The following is a 15,679-nucleotide window of genomic DNA, read 5'->3' on the forward strand; positions in this document are numbered from 1 at the left end:
ATGCTTCCACAAGAAAACATGGGGCAGGGTAGAGACTCCAGACAGCAGGAGGAAAACATGGGGAAGGACAGAGACTCCAGACTGCAGGAGGAAAACATGGGGCAGGACATAGTCAGGGAAAACCACATCCCAGCTGAAGTGTGCGTTAAGAGTTGAATTAAACAAAATAATGGATGCTACTTATCTATGTCAAGACATTGAGATCTTACAAAAGACAAAATGAAGCTGTGGCAGACATTCAAAAATCCTTCATTGGCTCCTGTCCAAAAGGGGTCTTCCGTTGCTGAGCAAAGAGAACCAATTGATGAGAGAAAACAACCAAATGCTTCGATCTCTCCCACCAAGAGTGAGAAAAGGAAAACTTAAGGGACCGTTTGAAATTTACTGGGGTGGGGCGGGATGTCCAAAATAGGGGAGTGATGTCTAACTGTTTTGGGGCTTTGGGGAGGGTTGTGTGCAGGTGCACACATTTTAGAAACAAGTCAATTTTACCCCTCAATAATATACCATGAGTATGATTGATTGGGAGAGAAAAAACCCCACTGTAAAGCACCAGGCAGCTACTAGCTTTGTGACACAGATAGAACAATGAGACAGATGTTTTACCGGATGTATAAATCTGAAGCTTCAGGTTGTCATTTCCACTTAATCTCATTACCGTATTTGGTGGTAAACCCAGTGGCCTGCAGTGGGATTTTGGCTGACATTCTGCAAATTTTCTCATTGATGAAACATTTGATCTCAATACAGTTTTCTGTTCCCAAAACCTGAATCTGTTGACTAAGTTTTGTAGATTTTCCCTTTGTCAAAATTTCAAAAAATGGTGTTGTTTAGGAGTGCAAGGGCGATATGAGTTATCGTATAAGCACACTTCACAGAAGTAGACCACATCCTGTGGTTTCCATCAAAGGTTTACAGTAGAAACATCTTTGACAGTGCTACTCAGTTACTCATTTTTATGATGTGGTTGACACTGGATACATTTACCCTGACCCCCCACTCCCAACATGCAACGCAATGTTACGCTCTTGGTTGTTTTTTTACTGGCCACAGGGGATGGTAGTGTTTCCTCCCTGGTTTATATTTGCTTTTTTTGAAGGTTTTACTATGTCATATCTTCCATCCTAGCCAAGTTTCCTCATCTGCTTGCATGCACCTACCTTATCAAGGTGTTTTCTTACTTCCCTTATGCACTTTTCTGCACACTTACTATACCACAGGTCAATATAGTCTACCAGTCTGTCTATCCTGACCTAGCCACCATTCATAGTGACAATAGTAGTAGGTGGACTGTTTGTCCAGATCTACAATAGGCTAACTAGTAATCATACCAAACAAAATCATTCAAAGCGGCACCAATTTTTAATATAAATCCACAAGACCATAGAGGAATAGCTGATAAGCAGCGGAGAGTCAGGTGCACATGAAAGAACAGTGAAGACATGAGACGTGCTGCTCAAAAAGCTCCCCTATTGATCCTGTTTAGGGAAAATACAATTATCATTACTGGGACTCCCTAAAAACACTGCACTTCGCCCAAAGTGGTTTTCGTAGCAGGTTAAGAAAGCATTTAGGCTAACCCTATCCCTTTTACTTAACTCTAATTCTCCTAACGTGCTACCTTAATTATCCTACCCTGCCTAGACTAGCCTGCAATACCACAATGCAATGAATAATTCCGTCATTGTTTTCTACTGAGTACAAAATTCTACTCTAAGCTGTAAACTGCAGTGAAAATGTCATTTGAGTAAATGGTGCAAAAGTCCTGTGATGTTTCATTCCATTTGGATCAGTTTTGGGTCTACTCTCGACAGTTTATAAGTATTTATTGTTAGGATCCCCAATAGCGATGGAACCCTGACCTGCCAAGGAAGCAGCAGCTTTTCCTGGGGTCCAAACAGTATTAAAACACTTAATCATAATAAAACAGCCTACATCAAAAATAAAACAATACATTACATTACATTACATTTCCATCATTACAAATGTACAATATTGGAATCTCCAATACTACAATGTGTTTGTGTGTAGAGTGCGTGTTATAGAATGTACAGTGCCTTCGGAATGTATTCAGACCTTGTGAATTTTATACATTTTGTTACGTTATTCTAAAATGGATATACAAAGAGAAATTCTCAGCAATCTACATGCAACAGCCAATAATGACAAAGCGAAAACGGGTCTTTATAAATGTTTGTAAATGTATAACAAATGCATTATTTACATAAGTATTCAGACTCTTTGCTATGAGACATGAAATTGAGCTCAGGTGCATCTTGTTTCCATTGATCTTCCTTGATGTTTCTTCAACTTGATTTGGAGTCCGCCTGTGGTATATTCAATTGATTGGACATGATTTGGAAAGGCACACACCTGTCAATATAAGGTCCCACAATTGACAGTGCATGTCAGAGCAAGAACCAAGCAATGAGGTCGACGGAATTGTCCGTAGAGCTCCGAGACAGGATTGTGTCAAGGCACAGATCTGGGGAAGGGTACCAAAACATTTCTGTAGCATTGAAGGTCCCCAAGAACACAGTGGCCTCCATCATTCTTAAATGGAAGAAGTTTGTAACCACCAAGACTCTTCCTAGAGCTGGCCGCCCAGCCAAACTGAGAAATCGGGGGGGGGTCTTGGTTAGGGAGGTGATCAAGAACCCGATGGTCACTCTGACAGAGCTCTAGAGTTCCTCTGTGGCGATGGGAGAACCTTCCAGAAGGACAACCATCTCCACAGCACTCCACCAATCAGGCCTTCATGGTAGAGTGGCCAGGTAGAAGCCACTCACTAAAAGGCACCTAAAAAGACTCTGACCATGAGAAACAAGATTCTCTGGTCTGATGAAACCAAGATTGAACACTTTGGCCTGAATGACAAGCGTCACATTTGGAGGAAACCTGGCACCATCCCTACGGTGGAGCATGGTGGTGGCAGAATCATGGTATGGGGATGTTTTTCAGTGGCAGGGACTGGGAGACTGGTCAGGATCGAGGGAAAGATGAACGGAGCAAAGTACAGAGAGATCCTTGATGAAAACCTACTCCAGAGTACTCAGGACCTCAGACTGGGGCAAAAGTTCACCTTCCAACTGGACAACGAACCTAAGCACACATCCAAGACAATGCAGGAGTGGCTTCGGGACAAGTCTCTGAATGTCCTTGAGTAGCCCAGCCAGAGCCAGGACTTGAACCCGATCGAACATCCCTGGAGAAACCTGAAAATAGCTGTGCAGCAACGCTCCCCATCCAACCGGATATAGCTTGAGAGGATTTGGAGAAAAGAATCAGAGAAACTCCCCAAATACAGGTGTGAAAAGCTTGTAGTGTCACCCAAGTAGACAGCAATTATGTAGTGGGTGCCAAAGGTGCTTCAACAAAGTACTGAGTAAAGGGTCTGAATAGTAAGTAAATTTGATATTTCTGTTTTTGTCTTTTACAACAACAAAAATTGCTTTGTCATTTATGGGGTATTGTGTGTAGATGGAAAAAAACATTTTAATACATTTTAGAATAATGCTTTAACTTTACAAAATGTTGGAAAAGTCAACACAAAACATTACATAATACAGAAAGAACATCAATAGACAGGAACAGCTCAATGTCTGAACTACACAAAATAACCAAATAAAAGGTTCTAATGACAGTTGCATACCAGTACATATGTTTGCGTAAGAGTTATTTAGATCCGGTAGGGGAGAGGCGTAGTACTGTGAGGTCTTTCTTTTTTTGGTGCTTTTTAAAGCAAATTTAGCGATTTGCTTTAGTAATTTGAAGTGGAAGGGAGTTGCATACGATCATGGCTCTATATACACTGCTCAAAAAAGGGAACACTAAAATAACACATACTAGATCTGAATGAATGAAATATTCTTATTAAATACTTTTTTCTTTACATAGTTGAATGTGCTGACAATAAAATCACACAAATAATCCATGGAAATCAAATTTATCAACCCATAGAGGTCTGGATTTGGAGTCACACTCAAAATTAAAGTGGAAAACCACACTACAGGCTGATCCAACTTTGATGTAATGTCCTTAAAACAAGTCAAAATTAGGCTCAGTAGTGTGTGTGGCCTCCACGTGCCTGTATGACCTCCCTACAATGCCTGGGCATGCTCCTGATGAGGTGGCGGATGGTCTCCTGAGGGATCTCTTCCCAGACCTGGACTAAAGCATCCGCCAACTCCTGGACAGTCTGTGGTGTAACGTGGCATTGGTGGATGGAGCGAGACATGATGTTCCAGATGTGCTCAATTGGATTCAGGTCTGGGGAACGGGCGGGCCAGTCTATAGTATCAATGCTTTCCTCTTGCAGGAACTGCTGAAACACTCCAGCCACATGAGGTCTAGCATTGTCTTGCATTAGGAGGAACCCAGGGCCAACCGCACCAGCATATGGTCTCACAAGGGGTCTGAGGATCTCATCTCGGTACCTAATGGCAGTCAGGCTACCTCTGGCGAGCACATGGAGGCCCCCCAAAGAAATGCCACCCCACACCATGACTGACCCACCGCCAAACCGGTCATGCTGGAGGATGTTGCAGGCAGCAGAACGTTCTCCACGGCATCTCCAGACTCTGTCACGTGCTCAGTGTGAACCTGCTTTCATCTGTGAAGAGCACAGGGCGCCAGTGGCAAATTTGCCAATCTTGGTGTTCTCTGGCAAATGCCAAACATCCTGCACGGTGTTGGGCTGTAAGCACAACCCCCACCTGTGGACGTCGGGCCCTCATACCACCCTCATGGAGTCTGTTTCTGACCGTTTGAGCAGACACATGCACATTTGTGGCCTGCTGGAAGTCATTTTGCAGGGCTCTGGCAGTGCTCCTGCTCCTCCTTGCACAAAGGCGGAGGGAGCGGTCCTGCTGCTGGGTTGTTGCCCTCCTACGGCCTCCTCCACGTCTCCTGATGTACTGGCCTGTCTCCTGGTAGCGCCTCTATGCTCTGGACACCACGCTGACAGACACAGCAAACCTTCTTGCCACAACTCTCATTGATGTCCCATCCTGGATGAGCTGCACTACCTGAGCCACTTGTGTGTTGTAGACTCCGTCTCATGCTACCACTAGAGTAGAGTGAAAGCACCGCCGGGGTGTCTTGCTAATTGCCTATAATTTCCACCTGTTGTCTATTCCATTTGCACAACAGCATGTGAAATGTATTGTCAATCAGTGTTGCTTCCTAAGTGGACAGTTTGATTTCACAGAAGTGTGATTGACTTGGAGTTACATTGTGTTGTTTAAGAGTTCCCTTTATTTTTTGAGCAGTGTATATAATACTTAGTGTTAACTTGAATTTGTTCTGGATTTGGGGACTGTGAAGAGACCCCTGGTGGAATTTCTGGTGAGGAAAGTACAGTGCCTTCAGAAAGCTCTTGACCTTTTCCACATTTTGTTGTTACAGCCTGAATTTTAAATGGATTAAATGTAGTTTGTTTTTTGTCATTGACCTACACACAATGCAACATGTCAAAGTGGAAATATGTTTTTCAAACTTTTTACAACTAAAATGAAAAGCCGAAATGTATTGAATCAATAAGTATTCAACCCCTTTGTTATGGCAAGGCTAAATAAGTTCAGGAGTAAAAATGTGCTTAAGTCACATACGTTGTGTTTAACATGATCTTTGAATGACTACCTCATCTCAGTACCCCACATATACAATTGTCTGTAAGGTCCCTCAGTTGAGCAGTTAATTTTAAACAGATTCAACTTCAATAAGAAGACATTGAATATCCCTTTGAACATGGTGGAGTTATTAATTATACTTTTGGATGGTGTATCAATACACCCATTCACTACAAAGATCCAGGTGCCCTTCCTAACTCAGTTGCGAAAGTGGAAGGAAACCACTCCGGGATTTCACAATGTGGCGAATGGTGATTAAAACAATTAGAGTTAAATGGCTGTGATAGGAGAAACTTGAGGATGGCTCAACAACATTGCAGTCACTCCACAGTACTAACCTAATTAACAAAGTGACTAGAAGGAAGCATGTACAGAATTTAAAAAATATTTAAACTGCAAAGCAATAAACTTTATGTCCAGAATAAAGTGTTATGTTTGAGGCAAATCCAACACATTACTGAGTACCACTCTTCATATTTCCAAGCATAGTGGTGGCTGCATCATGTTATGGGTATCCTTGTAATCGTTGAGTCCTGGCAGTTTTTCAGGATAAAACATGGAATGGAGCTAAGCACAGGCAAAATCTTAGAGGAAAACCTTGTTCTGTCGGCTTTCCACCAGACACTGCGAGAAAATTCACCTTTTCAGCAGGACAAAAAACGAAGGTCAAATCTACACTGGAGTTGCTTACCAAGAAGACAGTGAATGTTCCTGAGTAGCCGAGTTACAGACTTGATTTAAATCTACTTGAAAATCTATTGCAATACCTGAAAATAATTTGTCTAGCAATCATCAACAACCAAATTTACAGAGCTTGAAGAATTTTGACAAGAATAATGGGCAAATTGTGACGGCCCTGAATTTTTCTGAACGTCTCAGTGCAGCTCCTTCCAATAGGGCGCTTTCCCTTTAATTCCCAATTAAATAGCCAGCATCAGCTGCGCAAAAGTGGGGTTGTGATGGAGACGTGAATGAGGATGTGTTCAACCCTCAGTTCCCGAAGCTTCTCTATTCCGTTGTTTTGTTGCCGTAAAACGTGTGTTTTTTAGCCTAATAGAGTTTACCCAGGATCGGATCCACTCTTTGCGTCCGTGGACTACACCTCTCCATTCTTCGTGGCCTTTCTCCGCTGGAGATCTATTGGCGGATTGGATTGTCTGACTGACCAACTGACTACAACCTTTTTGTATACGGTATTTCATTTGTTTTGATGTGAGGTATACTGTGATGATTTATGTAGTTAGTTGTAGTTGAGGACTTAGTAAGAGTTTATACGCTTTAAGTTCTGTGGTAAAATAATAGTTATATTGATGGTATGTTTAATACTGTGTTTACGCTACACTGAATGAACGGACAAACATTGCGTGACAAAAGTCACTTGAGTTCACTGAACTCCTTTACCGGGCTGGACTCTTTTTAGGCCCGAGGTAGAGGACATTTCTGGAGGAACCAGAACTCATTGTGTTATATTATTATTATATGTGTGTGTGTGTGTAATCGCTGTTGCTAATACAACCCACGCAAAAGAATATAGTTGTTTTTGAAGTTCTTTCCAATGTTTTAAGGGTTTATGAAAAGTTTATTTCCATCCTGACTTTTACATAAGTCCTTTTGTATTGGTGTAGACTTGAAGGACCAGATGGGACTCATTCCCACCCAAACTAAAAGGAGAAACCAATGTTTTCTCTGGTATGCACAACCTACCTGGCACCCCTATAAATAATAACCTCAAGTCAAAACCGTTGCACAATCCAGGTGTGGAAAGCTTTTAGAGACTTACCCAGAAAGACTCACAGCAGTAAACACAGCCAAAGGTGCTTCGACAAAGTATTGACTCAGGAGTGTGAATAGTTATGTAAATGAGATATTTCTGTATTTAATTTACACAAAAAAATGCAGACTGTAACAACAAAATGTGGAATAAATCAAAAAATGGCAAAATGCTTGTACTTCCTGGAGACACTGTCAGTCAGCTTAGCTGTCAGAGATATATGTAAATTGATTATACAAACAATTTGGAATTTTGAACACAATATTGCCACAAAAACAAGAATTGATTCAGTCAATCTCTCCTCTACTGTGCACTGAGAGAGACTGATTACATTGAAGGGTAAGGTGTAACTGTTCTGGGCCAGCTGCAGCTTTTCTAGATCCTTTGCAGCACTTGACTATATCACTGGGCAATAGCTATGATTAGATAAAACCTAGAGTTTACAGGACTTGTTTCATTGAGCAGCCATCACTTGCTCTCTCTCTTGTCTACATCGGGATTTACAATCCTATAATCTGCACAGGCCTACGTGCCAGAAATCTGGAATGTACCTTGTAACATCTCAGGAACCAGTGTGACATAATAATCTTATATTCTACAATGTGTGTGACAATCAATCTGGAACACACCCTGCCCGGGATAGGTCTTTGCAGTGCTCAAAACATCATCGACTCTGAAAAGTTATAATATAGTCAAGACTTATGACACAAAGATAGTATTTTCCCTCTCCTTCTAGAAATGATAAAGAATAATATATGAATAATAATATAATATATAATATATGCCATTTAGCAGACGCTTTTATCCAAAGCGACTTACAGTCATGTGTGCATACATTCTACGTATGGGTGGTCCCGGGGATCGAACCCACTACCCTGGCGTTACAAGCGCCATGCTCTACCCACTGAGCTACAGAAGGACCACACATATGTTGATTATTTCAATTATTTACAAAACATCTTAAATCAAGCCTGAATTAACTTTGTCCAAATGTTATTTTGGTATGTGTGAGGTGCATGACCGATTTCAATCTGTTCAGGAGTGATGATGATGTGGAAGATGGATTTCCACTAGTTCTCACAGCCACAAAGACAAAATTGCCTATATATTTATGATATTTTTGTAAAATAGCTTTTTATGGTTAGGCAAAATGTTAGCAGTGTGGTTAGGTTAAAAATACAATTTGAACAAGATGAATAGTAGAAATAGGCTGGATTTATGACACTGATGTGCTTGTCTTGAGTCCGTGAACTGTGTAATTGCAGACTACAATTAGGGGCTTTTTTTCTGATATCGGCGTTTCTTGATGTCAAGTTACACCCATTAATGCTCGCCATTGGTCCATGGCCGTTTCTTTCACGTTTGGGGGGCAACAGTTGTTGACAACTGTAGCTAAACCTAACCAACATCATTTTCTAATCTGCAACAATGTTAACGCCCATGTCAAGAAACGCCCCCAAATGGCGGTCTGCAATTACACTATATTGGAGAGGCCGGGAAAATATTGGGGAGTGGAGAACACAAACGACTCGTAACGTTGCAGAAAAAGACACCAAGGTAGGAGCTTAATCACTCCAAAATATAATATTACATTTTATATAGCTAGCTGACAATCTTGTCTATTAAGTTAGTAAACAGACCCAGTTAGCTAGCTTGCTGTGTGTCAAACTGGAGAGCTAGCATTGTCAATGTAACGAGCTAACGAAGCTGCTGAGTTGAAGAATGCAGTGATACGCGGTGACTACACTGCAGTCGGGTGTTTTTGAAAATATTTACAGTAGATAGGTAGTTGTTGCGTTACTGGATTAGCAAGCTAACAGTTAATTTAGGATTTTGCACATTTTAAGGTTATTTCAACAATGCGAGAATAGTAGCTAGTTCGCTACTAACTAACGTTAGGTGGTCTCTAGCCCTAACTATCTAACGCATTACCTAGCGACATTCCGTAGGTAAGGTGGTACCCGGTCGGCTAGTTAACGTTAGCTAACTAAATAAATGCACAATGGCCAGTAATGTACATAATTAGCTAAGTGAGTTACAGTAGCTAATTAGTGGGCAATGCATAAAATGAGACATTGCAAATGGGGTAGGCTAGCCAGGAAAGGCGTAGCTAAGATGCAGTCACATAGATGGTAAAAATGAGTTTTTAGGCAACATTAGCTAACGTTACCTCTTGGGACTTGACTAACTAATTTGTCAACTGTTTGCTTTTTTGCTCCCTAGAAGTAGGTCACGTTAGTTTCAGATGGTCTTTTCCAGAAGCTTGCGCAGAGGAACGTAATTACTATTGGGATGCAAAGTGTTTTAAAGGGGTAGTTTACCCAAATAACATGTCAAGGATCGGTAGGATGGTCAGTTTTACAAGGGTATGTTTGGCAGCATGAGTGAAGGATGCTTTGTTGCGAAATAGGAACCTAATTCTAGATTTAATTTTGGATTGGAGATGCTTAATATGAGTCTGGAAGGAGAGTTTACAGTCTAACCAGACACCTAGGTATTTGTAGTTTTCCACATATTCTAAGTCAGAACCGTCCAGAGTAGTGATGCTGGACGGGCGGGCAGCGATCGGTCGAAGTGCATGCATTTAAGAGCAGTTGGAGGCCATGGAAGAAGAGTTGTATGGCATTGAAGCTCGTCTGAAGGTGAGTTAACAGTGTCCAAAGAAGGGCCAGAAGTATACAGAATGGTGTTGTCGGCGTAGCGGTTTGATGTATACAGAGAAAAGTCATCCCGAAAATTGAACCCTGTGGCACCCCCATAGAGACTGCCAGAGGTCCAGACAACAGGCCCTCCGATTTGGCCAGGTCGATGAAGACTGCTGTACAGTTGTCTTTTATCGATGGTGGTTATGATATCGTTTAGGACCTTGAGCGTGGCTAAGGTGCACCCATGACCGGCTCGGAAACCAGATTGGATAGTGGAGAAGGTAGAGTGGGATTCGAAATGGTCGGTGATCTCTTTCTTAACTTGACTTTCGAAGACCTTGGTAAGGCGGGGTAGGATAGATATAGGCCTGTAACAGTTTGGGTCTAGAGTGTCTTCCCCCCTTGAAGAGGGGGATGACCGCGGCAGCTTTCCAATCTCTGGGGATCTCAGACGATATGAAAGAGGTTGAACAGGCTAGTAATAGGGTTTGCAACAATTGCGGCGGATAATTTTAGAAAGAGAGGGTCCAGATTGTCTTGACCAGCTGATTTGTAGGGGTCCACATTTTGCAGTGCTTCCAGAACATCAGCTATCTGGATTTGGGTGAAGGAGAAATGGGGGGGGCTTGGGCATGTTGCTTTGTGGGGTGCAGAGCTGTCACCGGGGTAGCCAGGTGGAAAGCATGGCCAGCTGTAGAAAAATGCTTATTGAAATTCTCGATTATCGTAGATGCAGTAGGCAGCTGGGAGGAGGTGCTCTTATTCTCCATGGACTTTACAGTGTCCCAGAACTTTGAATAATAATCATGTTTACATGGACACCTCTGAAATCGGGCTACTGATGATGGGACTTTTGATAAATGCAGAAAATTGCTCGTCAAAGTAAACCTTATGCCATAGTGACCATGTTATTTTTGCCAATACTTTTTGATTCTGAGTTCGGACATAAGGTTTGTATGTGAAAACTCTAAGATTAATACCTAAAAAATCTTCACTTCATTCCTGCATAAGAGGGAGGTTTGCGCTACTGGAACTCCAATTAAGCTGTTTACATGTTCTAATAATTCGAAAGATTGATCAGAAAACCAAGTGATTTAATCGGTGTATGCTTACTTCGATTACCTTAAGCCAATTAAGATAAGCAGAGTAAGGTGTTTACATGACTGATACCATACTCTGTCATAGTTAGTTGAATATCGATTTATTGGTGTTCATGTAAACGTACTTACAGTGTGGTGTCCTTTTGATTACACACAGAACTTAAAGCTGCCCAGATTCTAAACATAATCATTTCCAACATTTATTAGGTCTATTCATAAGGAAGCACACAGCCTGGCGTCATTGAGTCTCGTGTGGTATAATTTGTAGTCTCTGCAGTCCTACCAACTTTGATCAACACAGGCCCAAATTTCCAGATTGTGCCCTTTATCTGTGTGTTTTGTGAGTCAAGACCCTGCAGCACTGATTGAACTACAATGCTGTTCACAAGACAGTGGGTTGCCAACATCTTGTGTGATGACCCTTGTAAATTTGTCTCAGGCTTCCAAAGGACATCTTATTACAGTTTCATAAATTTGCTAGTCTAAACTTCTTCAGGTTTTAGAATCGAGGCTAATTAATTAAATATGTATTGCCTGGTCCAATTCAGTGTTTTGCCTAAATCAACACATGGTGTGTAACCTACTAGCACCATCCCTCTTGATAAACACAACGCGTTCATGTCTTGGCTTACTTGTTGACAGTGCTTATGGTTCGACGTGTTTAAAGGTGTGGTGGCATACTATGAAATGAGTGCCTGACTGTGACATGAAGGGATAATGAAAAGGGTGTGGATTTGCATAGTTTAAGTTTCCCTTTCCAGGACTGCTGAGTCAAATGGAAACCTAAGTGGGAAACAGCTGGCCCATAAATGACTCCACAGTTTGCTGAGGGTGGTGTTCAAGGTTCTCAAGTACTTGGCATGATCAAACTGATTATGGACATGGCGTCTGTCAGCAAGTTAACTTGGCATATTGGCTAGTGTTAATATGTATTGCTAAAACTTCATTGTGACAAGCTATCTGTATGTCTTTTTTTTTTTTTTGAAAAATCCTAACTACCTACTCTAATACAAATTCAACATGATCTCAGAGTACGTTTACATTCACACTAATTCAATATTAAATTGATTATGGCAAATGGCCGAGTATGACGTTGGTCACGTAAACGCCTTACTCTGCTTATCTTAATCAGCTTAAAGTTCAAATCGAAGTAAGCATACGCCGATTTTAAAACACCTGTTTTTCTGAGCAATCTTTCTAATTATTAGGACATGTAAACACCTTAATCAGCGTTCCAGAAGTGTATTTGAATGTGCCTGCTCCGGTAGCACATTCCTTCCTCTAATGCACATAGTGAAGTGAGTTCGGGGGAAAAACTAAGTATGCATCTTAGAAATAGTTTTCACATGCAAACTTTATATGTCCAACTCGGAATCGAATAGGCTTTGCAAAAATAACATGGTAGCTGTGGTAGAACGTTTATTTTGATGGGTGAATTTCTACATTTATAAGTCCCATCAGGTAGCCTGATTTCAGATGTGTCCATGTAGACAGGATTATTGGTGAAATTGTTCATCTTCCAAAGCATGAAAACGTTTTTAACCATTATTAATCTGGCTATCCACAAACGTATTATTGAGTGCATGTAACTGTACTCAAAGATTTGTAGGCCTTCATATTATTTGTTTTGGAGGGTTTAATAGTTATTAGTTTAGTTAAATTATTTTAAAACAGCATCACATGCCGCATGTCTAGGTCAGGTTTAACTCACCCAGAGGAACTAAACTAAATCATGATTAAAAGGTTTCTTTGACTGCATTTTAGCGAAACTGAAAATATGCTGCTGCCATGTACAATATTGAGTCCAGAGTGTTTAGAAGGATGTCCCAGACTGAGTAATTTATTTAAATCTGTTTTTCATCACGTTTTATGACTTTTGAGCAAAGGAATAGTTTGTGAACGTGCATGACTATTTCCAGTTCTAGACAATGCACATGCATTGTCGTCTACATTTCAAGGCATTTTCCCTAAAATAGTCTAGTTATAGACTTAACAGCACCAATGTAATAGTTCTTCTCTGAATATGCTAAATGTTACAACCATTTTATTTTGTGTACATTTGTTGGGAAATATTAATTATGAACTACTAGGTTTTTTCTGTCTGTTCACTTAGGTCATCTCATGCAACTCTTTTTAATTCTCTCTGTTTATGACATCAACCCAAGACAGTAACCTTATTTCTGTCTCATTTTTTAAGAATTGGATCAACTTTGGGGAGAACGGAGAAGAAAAGTTGAATCCAAGCCGAAGTGGTGGAGGCCTGATCTGCCCCTGCCTCCTTTAACCCCTCCCACTGCCAGATTTGTGAGCCTTTGTTGGCATCCTGTCTGAGGGGAAATCAAGGAGGAACATTTCTACACATGAAGAGCTGAAGTCTCCATTTAGAAAACTAGTTCAAACTGAATATCTAGAAAATAGTTTTTATTGATTTGTTTTTGACTTGAAGAGCTGTACTCTGGGGTACTTATCAGCTGTGACCTACTTACTTTTTGGATTAGTGGAGTTACAACATGGCGAAGAAAAACAGCCAGAAGGGTATGTATGCTGTCATTCGTCTCTGCTATTGGTTTTTAAAAACAGGTAAACGAGCATTGAAAATGCTATAACCAGTGTTAGACTGCATTTTAATGTTGCATTGTAACTTTTTGGGCGACCCTCGGCCAAATTCACATAGACATTTTAGTTATAGATCTTTAGTTTTCATTGAAAGCAAGTCTAAGAAGTGGTAGATCTGTTCTATGTTCACTATTTCTATGCTTCCCGTTAAATTCCGTCTTTGCATCTTTTAGTTTTGTACAGCAGCTGAAAATACAATATTTTTGGTTATGGAAAATATATTTCACAGCGGTTTACATGGTACAATGATGGTCTCCACTATACTTGCTTGTTTTGTCACAAACTGAAATTAGGCAAACTATTACAATTTTAGCAACCAGGAAATGGTGGAGAGATTTCTGCATTAAATGTGTGAAGCTGATTCTCGAAGACACAAGTCAATCGGGACACATTTTTATAGGCCCTCCCTTGACCTAGTGATTGTGTCCTCCTAAATAAATGTTTGTAAATGGTGGAAGTTTCATCTGCTGCTCTAACTTGTGTTGCTGTATCTCCCTGCAAGAAGCATAGCCTAGCCCTAGATATGTTTGGTCATGTCAACTCCTTGTCATGCCAAACATTAATTGGCACATCATATTTGGAATGACAAGGAGTTGATATGATAGCACACAGAGCTGGCATCAGGCTAAATAAGCAGCACTCAACAAATTGACTTGCGATTTAATCAAGTGGGTCTGTTTAGGCCATAGACTCATCTCATAGTAGGCAGGGCAAACCTGTTTTGGTGATTTCTGGTAGGCCTATATCATCAAAATAAATCATTCACAGCACGTTTTTGGACTCATGTTTATGCGCTGTTGAAACCCCCACAACTCAACCACATGGGAACTGGATATATTTTTACATCACTGGTTGGAGGGCAACCTGCAGAATAGTCAGGTACTTTTTGGAATGTTGCATTTTGATACAGGGGCCACCAGAACAGAAACACTAATGCAATTTTTTTCTCAATCCCTCCTATTGATTATCCCGTTGAAATCAATTACGCAAGAGGGGGGGAGATGAGGTTCCACATCCTGTTAAAACTAACACAGCTAAAAAAACAAGGAATCTGGGAACAATCTGTACATCATTGGTTAGAGGACAATTTAAGAAGACTGCTAACTACATGTTGAAGTGTTGCATTTTGTTTCAAGTGGGTCTCCAATGCGGTAAGTATAGCATAACACTTGTCCTGTTAATCACTTCCATGGATATCACGCTGAAATCAATAGAACAAGGGGCAAACATTTTGGGTGTAGTGCTGTTTTAAACTAACGCTATTCAAAGGCCACACGGAAACTTGGAATAACCTATACATGGTTGGTTAGATAGAAGCATTCTATAAATTCTATCTATATTTTGGGATGTTGATTTCGTGAAGCTGCCATCACGGAAAAGGGAACAAACTACTTTTTCTCCAACGAATCACGACCCGCCATACGATATGACGTGACTACAGTTGGCTACTATGTAAGTGAAGGTTAGACATTGAAATCCGTGTATTTGTGTGTGGCCAGCGACTTTTCATAGTGACCATCATGAATTATGACAAAATCAATAGTACACAAGATTTTGATCTGCTATAAACAATTGATCTTGTCATTGTGTTAACTATAAACTTTTGTAGTAACATCACCAATCTGAGGTAAAAAGCATGTGTAATCCCCCCCCAATTTGATGTTGTCAAAACATCAGCTTGTGTAATGTAGTAGCACCTACTGCCCACATCAATGGAAAGTAGAGTAATTATACATTAATTAGATATGGCAAAATAATTATCTTAATTTACATTTTAGTCATTTAGCAGACACTGTTCTGCAGAGCGTCTTAGTTAGTGCATTCATCTTTAAGACACATATCTTAGTTCCTCTTGCAGCTCCATAGGCAAATACCTTGGTCTTGAAGTGGATGCGAGCTTTGACTGGAAGCCAGTGA

At 40.7% G+C, this 15,679-nt stretch overlaps 1 protein-coding gene across 5 annotated transcripts in view; it reads left to right on the forward strand.

The window, feature by feature from the left end:
- The window catches only part of LOC124032145 (spermatogenesis-associated serine-rich protein 2-like), a 49,849-nt gene that overhangs the window by 9,257 nt on the left and 24,913 nt on the right, over positions 1–15,679 (forward strand). For 4 of the 5 annotated variants that reach the window (XM_046344286.1, XM_046344287.1, XM_046344288.1 and 1 more), the window contains one exon: positions 13,344–13,681. In XM_046344286.1, coding sequence (XP_046200242.1) covers positions 13,657–13,681 — 25 coding nt within the window. In that variant the 5' untranslated portion in view covers positions 13,344–13,656. Of the gene's footprint in view, positions 1–8,829; positions 8,959–13,343; positions 13,682–15,679 lie in introns of those variants that run through there. The other variant, XM_046344290.1, reaches the window with a different exon arrangement.

This window comes from Oncorhynchus gorbuscha, linkage group LG03, assembly GCF_021184085.1.
Source record: "Oncorhynchus gorbuscha isolate QuinsamMale2020 ecotype Even-year linkage group LG03, OgorEven_v1.0, whole genome shotgun sequence".
In the NCBI taxonomy this organism is placed as follows: domain Eukaryota; kingdom Metazoa; phylum Chordata; class Actinopteri; order Salmoniformes; family Salmonidae; genus Oncorhynchus; species Oncorhynchus gorbuscha.